We start from the raw sequence: 13551 nt of genomic DNA on the forward strand, positions 1-13551 counted from the left end.
GGTACAAATAAGTACCAGAATACTGTGGCCAGACTCATATTTGGAAAAACCAAATATGAAAGCGCAAAACCCTTAAGAAAGAAACTCCACTGGCTCCCACTTAAGGAACATATTGCATTCAAGATCTGCACAATGGTATACAAAATCATTCACCCAGATGCCCCAATCTACATGTTAAACCTTGTGGACCTACCTCCCAGAAACACCATAAAATCATCCCACAAATTTCTCAACCTGCACTTCCCCAATTGCAAAGGACTAAAATACAAGATGATGCATGATACCACCACCTTCTCCTACATGAGCACAAAGTTATGGAACGCACTACCTAGAGACCTGAAGACAATCAACAAAACAACTATCTTTCGCAAATCCCTCAAGGCATATTTCTTCAACAAAGCCTACAATGAAAACCTAGAACCTTACTAATCCACCTCTGAAAACCCACCGTCTAATATACCTAATAAATTCTTTCCTTCTTCTATTTCTTCCCTTAATTAATCTCTGCACAACAATAATTGTACCTGACATCCAGGAATAACTGTGTTTAACAAAATTATGTAAGCCACTTTGAGCCTGCAAATAGGTGGGAAAATGTGGGATACAAATGCAATAAATATAATATGTAAGCCGCATTGAACCTGCTATGAGTGGGAAAGTGCGGGGTACAAATGTAATAAATAAAAAAAGTAAAGTCCCGTCAGATGGATCATCGTTCCTTCAAAGGTCCTAGTTCCTGAAGTGTCTTAGTATTCTGTAAATAAAGTCATTGATGTCCAGGTGGTGGAGGCTGTGTGAGTTTGTCTTCATGTGCAACAGGTAGTTTGGTTAGCTGCCAAGGACTTCTCTCAGCACACGTTTCATGCACTATACTTAGTTGTAAGATTTAAAAATTCAAGATATTGTAACGATAATCAAAATGCAATTGTTCCTTTCCAAGCAATATACCAGAGCATAGGGGGCGGGGCTTGCTGCTGTCCTCGAGAAGGGCTGAAAACGCAACCAATGAGCACTCACTAGCCGCTCTCTCACTCCGCCCCTCTGTATGGGGGCGGGGCTTGCTTCAGAGCCTGCCTGTCCTCGAGAAGGGCTGAAAAGGCAACCAATGAGCACTCACTAGCCGCTCTCTCACTCCGCCCCTCTGTATAGGGGCGGGGCTTGCTTCAGATCCTGCCTGTCCTCGAGAAGGGCTGAAAAGGCAACCAATGAGCACTCACTACCCGCTCTCCCACTCCGCCCCTCTGTATGGGGGGCGGGGCTTGCTTCAGATCCTGCCTGTCCTCGAGAAGGGCTGAAAAGGCAACCAATGAGCACTCACTACCCGCTCTCCCACTCCGCCCCTCTGTATGGGGGCGGGGCTTGCTTCAGAGCCTCACTACCCGCTCTCCCACTCCGCCCCTCTGTATGGGGGCGGGGCTTGCTTCAGAGCCTCACTAGCCGCTCTCTCACTCCGCCCCTCTGTATGGGGGCGGGGCTTGCTTCAGAGCCTCACTACCCGCTCTCCCACTCCGCCCCTCTGTATGGGGGGCGGGGCTTGCTTCAGATCCCGCCTGTCCTCGAGAAGGGCTGAAAAGGCAACCAATGAGCACTCACTAGCCGCTCTCCCACTCCGCCCCTCTGTGTCCCTGCGCGCGCCGGGGGGCGGGGAGTCGATGACGCGAGGGGGCGCGAGGGTCCCGGAAGCAGCGGACTCTGTGTGTGATGATGATGACCGGAAGGCGGCGGAAGCAGTAATGGCGGCAGCTGCAGTGGCTGCGCTTGGGCTCGCTCTGCTGCTGGTGGTACCGGGCGCGAGCAGTGACTGGACCGAACTGCCGGACCTGGACCCCGCCTGTCAGCTGGTGCTGGGGGAGGTGGCGAACAGCAGTGCGGGGCTGAGCCAGTGTCTGGTGCGCTTTGCTCGGCCGGTCCGTCTGTGCCTGGGCTGCCGGGCCCAGTTCCAGGAGCTCAGCCGCCTCCTCAGCAACGTTTCCGCCGCGCCGCAGGTGAGACAACGATGCTGTGTCTGTCTCTCCCACCTCCTTCATCTGGTAACGCTGCCTCCTCCCCCCCAGCTCCCCCCCCCCTTCCTCTGGCAGCAATTCCCTCCTTTTCCCAGCTGCCCCCTCTACTCCCACCACTGGCAGCGCAGTTACTCCTCTTCCCATCTCCCCCCACCTGTTATCTGGCAGCTCAAACCCCTCCCCTCCTCCCCAGCCCCCACCATCTCTCATCTGGTAACGCTGGGCCCCCTCTTCCCCAGCTACTACTATTTAGCATTTCTATAGCGCTACAAGGCATACGCAGCGCTGCACAAACATAGAAGAAAGACAGTCCCTGCTCAAAGAGCTTACAATCTAATAGACAAAAAATAAAGTAAGCAAATCAAATCAATTAATATGTACAGGGAGGAGGAGAGGAGGGTAGGTGGAGGCGAGTGGTTACAAGTGGTTACGAGTCAAAAGCAATGTTAAAGAGGTGGGCTTTCAGTCTAGATTTAAAGGTGGCCAAGGATGGGGCAAGACGTAGGGGCTCAGGAAGTTTATTCCAGGCGTAGGGTGCAGCGAGACAGAAGGCGCGAAGTCTGGAGTTGGCAGTAGTGGAGAATGGAACAGATAAGAAGGATTTATCCATGGAGCGGAGTGCACGGGAAGGGGTGTAGGGAAGGACGAGTGTGGAGAGATACTGGGGAGCAGCAGAGTGAGTACATTTATAGGTTAGTAGAAGAAGTTTGAACAGGATGCGAAAACGGATAGGGAGCCAGTGAAGGGTCTTGAGGAGAGGGGTAGTATGAGTAAAGCGACCCTGGCGGAAGACAAGACGGGCAGCAGAGTTTTGAACCGACTGGAGAGGGGAGAGGTGACTAAGTGGGAGGCCAGCAAGAAGCAGATTGCAGTAGTCTAGACGAGAGGTGACAAGGGTGTGGATGAGGGTTTTGGTAGAGTGCTCGGAAAGAAAGGGGCGGATTTTACGGATGTTGTAAAGAAAGAAACGACAGGTCTTGGCAATCTGCTGGATATGAGCAGAGAAGGAGAGAGAAGAGTCAAAGATGACCCCAAGGTTTCGAGCTGAGGAGACAGGGAGAATGAGAGAGCCATCAACAGAAATAGAAAATGGGGGGAGCGGGGAGGTGGGTTTGGGGGGGAAAATGAGAAGCTCGGTTTTGGTCATATTTAATTTCAGGTGGCGTTGAGACATCCAGACAGCAATGTCAGACAAGCATGCTGAAACTTTGGTTTGGATGCAAGGTGAGATATCAGGGGTAGAAAGGTAGATTTGGGAGTCATCAGCATAGAGATGGTAGGAAAAGCCATGGGATGAGATTAATGAACCAAGGGAAGAAGTGTAGATAGAAAAGAGGAGGGGACCAAGAACAGAACCCTGAGGTATGCCGACAGGCAGAGGGATAGAAGAGGATCCACCAGAGTGAACACTAAAGGTGCGGAGGGAGAGGTAGGAAGAGAACCAGGAAAGGACAGAGCCCTGGAATCCAAGTGAGGACAGGGTATCGAGAAGTATGCTGTGATCGACAGTGTCAAAAGCAGCGGAAAGATCAAGAAGAATGAGGATGGAATATTGACCTCTGGATTTAGCCAGTAATAGGTCATTGGAGACTTTAGTAAGCGCAGATTCGGTTGAGTGGAGAGGGCGAAAACCAGATTGTAGTGGGTCAAGAATAGCATGTGAGGAGAGAAAATCAAGGCAGCTCCCACCACCTCTCATCTGGCAGCTCAAACCCCTCTCCTCCTCCCCAGCCCCCACCGTCTCTCATCTGGTAACGCTGGGCCCCCTGTTCCCCAGCTCCCACCACCTCTCATCTGGCAGCTGTAATCCCTCTCCTCCTTCCCAGCGCCCACTGTCTCTCATCTGGCAGCGCTACTTCTGTCCTCACAGCTCCCATTCCCTTCTTCTGGCAGCACTTCCCTCTTTTTCCAAGCTGCCCCCCCCCCTTCTCCCACCACCCCTCATCTGGCAGCATTGCCAGCTCCCCAGCTCCCACTGTCTCTCACCTGGCAGCGCTGCCTCCTCCCCCCAATAATACAGTTGAGGGATCCTGAGATGAAGGACGTGTTGGGGGAGGTGTATAGGTGATTGCTGCTGTTCTAATGCTGTATTGTTACTAGTTGTAATTCCTCTTCTTATCATTTTTCCCTTTATATTTGAACTAGGCTTTTGTCAAGTAGTGATGTGATAAAAGAATTGCAGTGATGGTGATTTTTTGGTACTGGCTAACCTTGCTTCCTCCTTTTACTGCAAATTGTCCTGTCAGCTCATTGAGAGGAGCAGTTATCTATGTGGGCTATCATTAAGACATGTTGTTTTACTGTTAATCCCAAGTTGTTAGTAGCTAGGTCTCACTAAAATAGCACAGAATAGTGGTAAAATAGTGCACGTGTGATTATGGGCTTCCTCTTTTTAATCCCCTCTCTTCCCCCATGGTCTTAGCTTGATGTTTGTCATTTGTCTTGTGATCAGGTATTTCCGTACACTAAAGGAATTCATTCCAAGGAAAAAGTGATGCTAGATTCTTGAAGAACATTTTGTTCTGTTTTTGAGATTTGTTGATAACAGTAACTAAAATATATAAGGGATGAGAGAGAAGTTGTGTATATATGTGTTTTTTTGATCCTATGGATCCTTGACAATCAGCTATTGGGAACCCATTTTTGGAAGAATTGAAAAATTTGTGCTTATTTTCCATATAAACATTTTTCTGTAAAGGGGTAATAACTGTAAATAGGTTAGTTTCTCTAAGACCGAAAAATGTATAATTATTTGTCAGTTATTTAAAATGCACTTCAAAATTATAACATAATAGATGCAGCTTATGAGGACCACTTGATTCACCAGTCTCTCTGATTCCCTGCTACTCGTTTCTAGCTAAGGATATCTTAATTGTACAGTTTTCGTCCACCTTATTCTTTGTCCTTTGCTTGGATTGTAACCAAGTCATCTTGCTATTTCTGCTGCAGTTACATAAAAACGGAGAAAAATGAGGGCAGTTAAAGACCATATGGCCTATCCAGTCTGCCCATCCATTCCATCTACTATCTTTTCCTCTCCTCTAGAGATCCTATGTACCTGTCCCAAGCTTTCTTGAATTCAGATACAGTTTTCATCTCCACCATCTCCACCAGGAGGCTGTTCCACGAATTCACCCTTTCAGATTCTGCTGACATTCCTTGTGACCTCGGGCAAGTCATAGTAACATAGTAGATGACGGCAGAAAAAGACCTGCACGGTCCATCCAGTCTGCCCAACAAGATAACTCATATGTGCTACTTTTTGTGTTTACCCTACTTTGATTTGTACCTGTCCTCTTCAGGGCACAGACCGTATAAATCTGTCCAGCACTATCCCCGCCTCCCAACCACCAGCCCCGCCTCCCACCACTGGCTCTGGCACAGACCGTATAAGTCTACCCAGCACTATCCTCGCCTCCCACCACCGGCTCTGGCACAGACCGTATAAGTCTGCCCAGCACTATCCCCACCTCCCAACCACCAGCCCCGCCTCCCACCACTGGCTCTGGCACAGACCGTATAAGTCTACCCAGCACTATCCCCGCCTCCCAACCACCAGCCCCGCCTCCCACCACTGGCTCTGGCACAGACCGTATAAGTCTACCCAGCACTATCCCCGCCTCCCAACCACCAGCCCCGCCTCCCACCACTGGCTCTGGCACAGACCGTATAAGTCTACCCAGCACTATCCTCGCCTCTCACCACCGGCTCTGGCACAGACCGTATAAGTCTGCCCAGCACTATCCCCACCTCCCAACCACCAGCCCCGCCTCCCACCACTGGCTCTGGCACAGACTGTATAAGTCTGCCCAGCACTATCCCCGCCTCCCAACCACCAGCCCCGCCTCCCACCACTGGCTCTGGCACAGACCGTATAAGTCTACCCAGCACTATCCTCGCCTCCCACCACCAGCTCTGGCACAGACCGTATAAGTCTGCCCAGCACTATCCCCACCTCCCAACCACCAGCCCCGCCTCCCACCACTGGCTCTGGCACAGACTGTATAAGTCTGCCCAGCACTATCCTCGCCTCCCAACCACCAGCCCCGCCTCCCACCACTGGCTCTGGCACAGACCGTATAAGTCTACTCAGCACTATCCCCGCCTCCCAACCACCAGTCCCGCTTCCCACCACCGGCTCTGGCACAGACCGTATAAGTCTGCCCAGCACTATCCCCGCCTCCCAACCACCAGTCCCGCTTCCCACCACCGGCTCTGGCACAGACCGTATAAGTTTGCCCAGCACTATCCCCGCCTCCCAACCACCAGTCCCGCTTTCCACCACCGGCTCTGGCACAGACCGTATAAGTCTGCCCAGCACTATCCCCACCTCCCAACCACCAGCCCCGCCTCCCGATCTTGACTAAGCTCCTGAGGATCCATTCCTTCGGCACAGGATTCCTTTATGCTTATCCCAAGCATGTTTGAATTCCGTATAAAACTTAAGGGTAGATGCTTGCTAATGGTGACAAGTGTAGGGTACTGGAAGGCCTGTTTTATGCAATAGGACCTATTTACGAATAATGCATAGTGATGTGGTAATGCCCTTTAGTACATTTATGACATTGTAAGCCCTCTGGGGACAGAAATAACTTGCCATGAGCTAAACCTAAATAAATGAGATGTATATACTTTGCTTCCCCGTTGATCCTGAACTTTCTTAAGGAAGCTTCTTAAATGTTGCCATCAGAACGTCCATCCTATTTCTAATCTCAACTTGAGGCAAGTAAATGGAAGATATACTCTTTCGTTAGATATACTCCTAATTCAGTAAAAAAAAAATACAAAAAGTTGTGTGGTATGGACAGTAACTACAGTTGAATTCTTGACAACACACTGCTGCTCCCAGGTTTCAAATTAGTGATAATTGAGTCCCTTTATGTCCTTTGCTCAGCAAGTACTGAACCTGTCTGCTGTATAATGTGTGCTTTTCAAGGATGTACTGGGTGTGGGTCCTGTAGCCTTGGGATTCTCCTGCTAAACTTGAATCTTTTTTGGTAGTGACTCCTCTTTTTTACTTTTTTTTTTTTTTCTGTTGCACATCAGAACACGTCGGAGAGCAGCTGTGCAGCGAACCTCCTGCGGTCCGACAGGCTGCAGCTGATCCTGAGCCTCACAGAATTCTTCAACAAGACCTGGAAGGATGCCAAATGTGAACGTAGGCCATGTGTTTCCTTTTACCGCTGGGATGAAACAGTAGTTGAAGTTAATTGGGATTTCTGACTGTGTGTGACAGAAGTCACAGCTTGATGGCAGTCACGAACTTAGTTTCAGTTCTAGGCGATGAGGTGGTACTGCACACTTGAAAAATCTATATGAAATGAACATAAATTAGGAATGTCTTTGTTTTCTTGCCTTTGACAGAATGTTTCCAGAAGGATGGAGGAGAGATACTGAACAGTACCATAGCCTTCCTGGACTTATTTGATGCATTAATAGTGTGTTTTGAGCACAACCTTCAGGTAAGTCATTCTCTTGTGTAGCAGAAATAAACATAATTAAACAGTTGCACAGGAGAGAATTTTTTTTGTAGGCCTAACGGACTTCCTTCGGGGCAAATATTTGACGTTCAAATATTTGAAAGGTATTAATCCGCAAACAAACCTTTTCCGGAGACGGAAAGTTGGTACAACTAGAGGACATGAATTGAGGTTGAAGGGGGGCAGACTCGAGAGTAAAGTCAGGAATTATTTTTTCACGGAGAGGGTGGTGGATGCTTGGAATGCCCTCCCGCAGGAGGTGGTGGAGATGAAAACGATAATGGAATTCAAACATGCATGGGATAAACACAAAGGAATCCTGTTTAGAAGGAATGGATCCACGGAATCTTAGCGGAGATTGGCTGGCGACACCAGTAATTGGGAAACAAAACCGGCGCTGGGCAGACTTCTACGGTCTATGCCCTGAGAATAGGGTATACATGTTGAAGTCATCAAGTCTCTCCTCGGATGTCTTCCTACCAAACCGCATAACGTGTTTGTCGCTTTTCTTTGAAATGCTTCCAGCCTTTTTACATCTTTAGCAATATACGGCCTCCAAAAATTGAACATAGTATTCCAAGTGAGGCCTCACCAACGATTTATACAGGGACATCAACACCTCCTTTCTTCTACTGGTTATACCCCTCTCTATGCAGCCTAGCATCCTTCTGGCTGCTGCTGCTGCCTTGTTGCATTGAGATCCTCAGATACCATCACCCAAGGTCCCTCTCATGAACTGAGCTTACCAATCTCTCCCCTCCTATCTGGTACATCACTTTTGGATTTTTGCATCCCAATTGCATCACTGCACTTTTTAGCATTCAATTTTAATTGCCAGACCTTTGACCAGTCTTCTCATGGTTTCTACACCTTCCAAGGTATCCACTCTATTGGCTATCTTCGTGTCATCTGCAAAAAGGCAGACTTCCTTCTAACCCTTCAGCAGTGTCTCTCACAAATATATTAAACTGAATTGGCCCCAGTGCCTATCCCTGAGGCTCTTCACTGCTGACTTTCCTTTTTTCCGAGCGGATTCCATTTACCACCAACCTCTGTTGTCTGTCGGTCAACCAGTTTCCCGTCCATTTCCCCACTTTGTGTCCTAAATCCAGTCCTCTCAGCTTATTCATGAGTCTTCTTTGAGGGACAGTATCAAAGGCTTTCCTGAAATCCAAGTAGATTACATCTAGTGCATGTCCCTTCATCCAGTTTTTTGGTCACCCAGTCAAAGAAGTCAATCAGATTGGTTTGGCAGGATTTTCCTTTGGTAAAGCCATGTTGCCTTGAATCCTGTAACCCGTTGGTTTCTGGAAAGTTAACTATCTTTTCCTTCATGAGCGACTCCATTATTTTTCCTACCACTGACGTGAGGCTTACCAGCCTGTAGTATCCCACTTCTTCCCTGTCCTCGCTTTTTTGATGAGAGACCACATTCGTTCATCACCAATCCCGTGGAACCTCTCCCTGCTCTAAAGATCTATTAAATCCTTAAGCGGTCCTGTTAGGACTTCTCTGAGCTGCATCAGTGTCCTGAGATGTATCCCATCCAGCCAGCCCCAAACCTTTTGTCCACTGCTAGATTCTCAAGCTGCTTATAAATGCTTTCTTCTGTGAACACTCCATTTCCAGATATACCTTCATCAGCCAACCGTGGTCCTTCTCCAATATTTTCTTCTGTCAACACAGAAAAGTAGTATTGTTTAGCACATTTGTCTGAGGAGAGTAATGAAGATAAAGCATTCTCAGCATCTTTTGCCATATCATGTGACGATCGCTATTGCCTATGTGGGCACCCACCTGAACATTTGAAACACTGCCTCCATTTGTGAGCACTAGATCCAGCATCGACCCTTCCCTCTTGGGTTCTGTCACCATTTGTCTAAGCAAAGCACTTTGACAGGCATCCGCTATCTCTCTACTTCTCTCCAGTTCTGCCCACAGGACGTTCCAATCCACATCAGGCAAGTTGAAATCTCTCAGCAATAGCACCTCAGCTTTCATACCAAGCTTATGGATATCTTCTGTGAGATCCTTGTCCAGTTTCTCCATTTGTACCTGGGGTCAGTAGATAACACCCGTGTCGATACAGGTACATAAGTATTGCCACACTGGGACAGACCAAAGGTCCATCAAGCCCAGTATCCTGTTTCCAACAGTGTCCAATCCAGGTCACAAATACCTGGCAAGATCCCAAAAAAGTTCAGTACATTTTATGCTGCTTATCCCAGAAATAAGCAGTGGTTTTTCCCCAAGTCAATTTAATAATGATCAGTGGACTTTTCCTTTAGGAAGCCGACCATCCCTTTTTAAAACCCCGCTAAGCTAACCGCCTTTACCACATTCTCTGGCAACGAATTCCAGAGTTTAATTACATGTTTAGTGAAGAAAACCTTTCTCCGAATCGTATTAAATTTGTAGCTTCATCACATGCTCCCTAGTCCTAGTATTTTTTGAAAGAGTAAACAAACGATTCACAAACCCGTTCTACTCCACTCGTTATTTTATAGATCTCTATCATATTACATGGCCAGGATGAACAGATGGATGTAGAAATGTTATCGGAAATTAGGGAGGCTAACAAACTGGGCAACAAGATAATAATGGTCAGATTTGATATTAGCTTTGGAATAAGTATAAACAGGAAATCCAATATGTTAGCGTTTAACTTTAAAAAAGGAGACTATGATAAAATGAAAAGAACGGTGAAAAAAAAAACTTAAAGGAGCAGGCGTGGATGCTGTTCAAAAACACCATCCTAGAAGCCCAGGCTAAATATATTCCACGTATTAAAAAAGGAGGACGGAAGACCAAACGACAGCTGGCATGGTTAAAAAGTGAGGTGAAGGAAGCTATTAGAGCTAAAAGAAAATCCTTCAGAAAATGGAAATAATAAGAAACAGCATAAGGAATGGCAAGTCAAATGCAAAGCACTGATAAGGAAGGCAAAGAGGGACTTTGAAAAAAAGATTGCGTTGGAGTCAAAAACACATAGTAATATATTTTTTAGGTATATTAAAGGCAAGAAGCTGGCAAAAAAAATGTATTTGTTGCATTTGTATCCCACATTTTCCCACCTATTTGCAGGCTCAATGTGGCTTACATAGTACCGTGATGGTGATCGCCAATTCCAGTAAGAGAAATACAGAGTGGTCTATTGTTGATGTTCATCGATGACAGAGTATTTTAAGTGATTATGGGGAGAGAGTTAGATTTTGTACAGTTCTGGTAAGAGTTTCAGTTGTTTTGCACAGTTCAGGGGTTTAGTTTGGTTCTTTGAATTGGCTGGACCGCTAGATGACTGAGGGGTAAAAGCGGCGATCGGGAAGACAAAGCCATAGCAGAGAGATTAAATGAATTCTTTGCTTTGGTCTTCATCAAGGAAGATTTGGGAGAGATACCTGTGCCAGAAATTGCATTCAAAGCTGATAAGTCAGAGAAACTGAATGAAATCTCTATAAATGTTAGGAAGTATTTTTTCACGGAGAGAGTAGTGGATGCTTGGAATGCCCTCCCACGGGAGGTGGTGGAAATGAAAACGGTAACGGAATTCAAACATGCGTGGGATAAGCATAAAGGAATCCTGTGCAGAAGGAATGGATCCTCAGGAGCTTAGTCAAGATCGGGAGGCGGGGCTGGTGGTTGGGAGGCGGAGATAGTGCTGGGCAGACTTATACAGTCTGTGCCAGAGCCGGTTGTGGGAAGCGGGACTGGTGGTAGGGAGGCAGGGATAGTGCTGGGCAGACTTATACGGTCTGTGCCAGAGCCGGTGGTTGGGAGGCGGGGATAGTGCTGGGCAGACTTATACGGTCTGTGCCAGAGCCGGTGGTTGGGAGGCGGCGCTGGTGGTTGGGAGGCGGGGATAATACTGGGCAGACTTATACGGTCTGTGCCCTGAAGAGCACAGGTACAAATCAAGGTAAGGTATACACAAAAAGTAGCACATATGAGTTATCTTGTTGGGTAGACTGGATGGACCGTGCAGGTCTTTTTCTGCCGTCATCTACTATGTTATGTTACCTGGAGGATGTAATGGCACAATTTGACAAATTGAAGAGTAGCAAATCTTCTGGACTGGATAGTATTCATCCCAGAGTACTGATAGCATTTTAAAAATGAACTTGCAGAAGTATTGTTAGTAATATGTAATTTATCTTTAAAATCAAGCGTAGCACTGGAAGATTGGAGTGTAATGCTGATTAAGAGAACATTGATGTTTTCCCTTTTCAATTTTCATTTGTATGCGAGAGAGCCCTTCTCTTTCTTTGTAGTGGTTTACTTGATACTCATATTTCATCAGAACATTTTTTTCTGTTTCTCTTTGGGTCGGTAGTTTACTTGCATTAATGTTCTTTGTAGAATTGTGCTGGATTCTGTCTAAATGTTTTGAATTCTGATTTTTGCTTTCTTTATATCTCCACAGTGTTGCTAATTTATCTTAAGCAATTTTAGGTACTGTTGTTCCTGCTATGATGATCACTGCATATTAATCTTTGAAATCTTAAGTCTGCACACTTTGTAATTTCAGGGGCAGACAATTATCCCATCACAACCAGGGAACTATTCACAAGTTTGCAGGAACTGTAGCGATACTTACAGAAGCCTGAATGCATTATATGGTCAGCTGGAAACAGGGAGCACCCTGTGCATTGACCTGGAAGATGCGGTAAGTGCCTGCCTTAACTTTGTCCCAGTCTGCCTGGGAGGGGCAAGGGCAATTTACTTGTATGTGATGTCGAAATTAATGGTCCTCAAGTATGATTGAATGGATTCTTTCTCTGCAGTGTGAAAACCTTATCGGTGTCTGCGAGGTATTTCTTGACTTCTGATACTTTTGTGGGTTTGCTTACTACACAGGATAAAGATCTGTGAGTTAGTAAGGGGGGAGGTAGAGGGGTTTTTTTTTTTTTGGGGGGGGGGGGGGTTCGGGTTATAAACATTTATTTACCCATTGTATGGATGTTTTCTGGTTTGCATTCTGCCTGTTATATATGTTTTTGATGAGAATAAAGAATTTTAAAAAATAAATAAACATACATTTGAAAATTGTTTTTTTCCCTCAGAGAGGATCTTAGATTTAGATACAAATACTTGTCCTCAGCTCTGTACACGTAACCATAATTCAAACAGCAAACAAAGGAAATTGACAACTGTACAACATGAAAGCTACACTGTGGCCTCTTGAATGCTCTAAACTCTCCTTATTGCTGCACGACTTGACTATGGAAGAATGGCAGCTTGAAAGAGGAACCCTACCTAGTAACAGCGAGTCACAGCATCATTTTGGAGTCTGCCACAATGGTGAATCCATACCTCCCCACCTTATGAGCTGCTGAAACACCATGACCTCTCCTCACCATCGATGGCTTCTACCCTCAGGAAGGACTCTGTTCTGAAGTCTTTAGCAGCGTACATTTAGGACTGATAAAGAATGCTAAACACGACTGACTTAAATTAGCTTCAAAAGTCATCACTGTGAAGTGGCTCACATGGATGTGCTAAGCCCTTTTGAGCACGTTACAATGGAGAAAGAACAAAGATACTACTGATAGTGTCGGAAGGCTGACTTCCATTTGGATTTATCAGTAGTATCTTTGTTCTTTCTCCATTGCTTTTCAAGGTGTTGACATTCCCTTTGTAGGATGGATAGTTCCTGTGTAAACCATGATGAATTTCTGGATGTCTTGACCTAGTGGTAAATGCAGCAATTTTGTCTAGTATGGCTTTCAACTTGGTATCTCAGCGAGATTTGATCAATCCATGTGTAAGAGATGAGTTAGTGAGGGAATCTGTTAGCTCAGACCAGAAAGTGACCTCATTGATTTTACCTCTGATGGAGGTGAATTTGGAGGACTTGTGCCTTGTTACGCTTGACATACATGTATCAATGGTGAAATCCAGTTGGAAGTGGTCAGACCGTGGTACTGGCTTCCATTTGAATGAACTGATCAAGCTATCAGGATAAGAAGTCATGAAGTCTAACTTATGGCCTTTTTCATGAGTTGCACCCTTGGAGAATATATCTAGTTCACAGTCCTTTAGGAATGATTTGAAGTTGTGGACGTTGTCCA

The 13551-nt window shown here is 46.2% G+C and overlaps 1 protein-coding gene across 1 annotated transcript in view; it reads left to right on the plus strand.

Moving 5' to 3' along the window:
• The first annotated feature begins 1617 nt into the window (after positions 1 to 1617).
• The window catches only part of OSTM1 (osteoclastogenesis associated transmembrane protein 1), a 34910-nt gene continuing 22976 nt past the window's right edge, over positions 1618 to 13551 (plus strand). Inside the window, exons 1-4 of the mRNA XM_030189035.1 lie at positions 1618 to 1985; positions 7050 to 7161; positions 7368 to 7465; positions 12009 to 12146. Coding sequence (XP_030044895.1) covers positions 1653 to 1985; positions 7050 to 7161; positions 7368 to 7465; positions 12009 to 12146 — 681 coding nt within the window. The 5' untranslated portion in view covers positions 1618 to 1652. The remainder of the gene's footprint in view (positions 1986 to 7049; positions 7162 to 7367; positions 7466 to 12008; positions 12147 to 13551) is intronic.

Source organism: Microcaecilia unicolor, unplaced genomic scaffold (assembly GCF_901765095.1).
Source record: "Microcaecilia unicolor unplaced genomic scaffold, aMicUni1.1, whole genome shotgun sequence".
In the NCBI taxonomy this organism is placed as follows: Eukaryota; Metazoa; Chordata; class Amphibia; order Gymnophiona; family Siphonopidae; genus Microcaecilia; species Microcaecilia unicolor.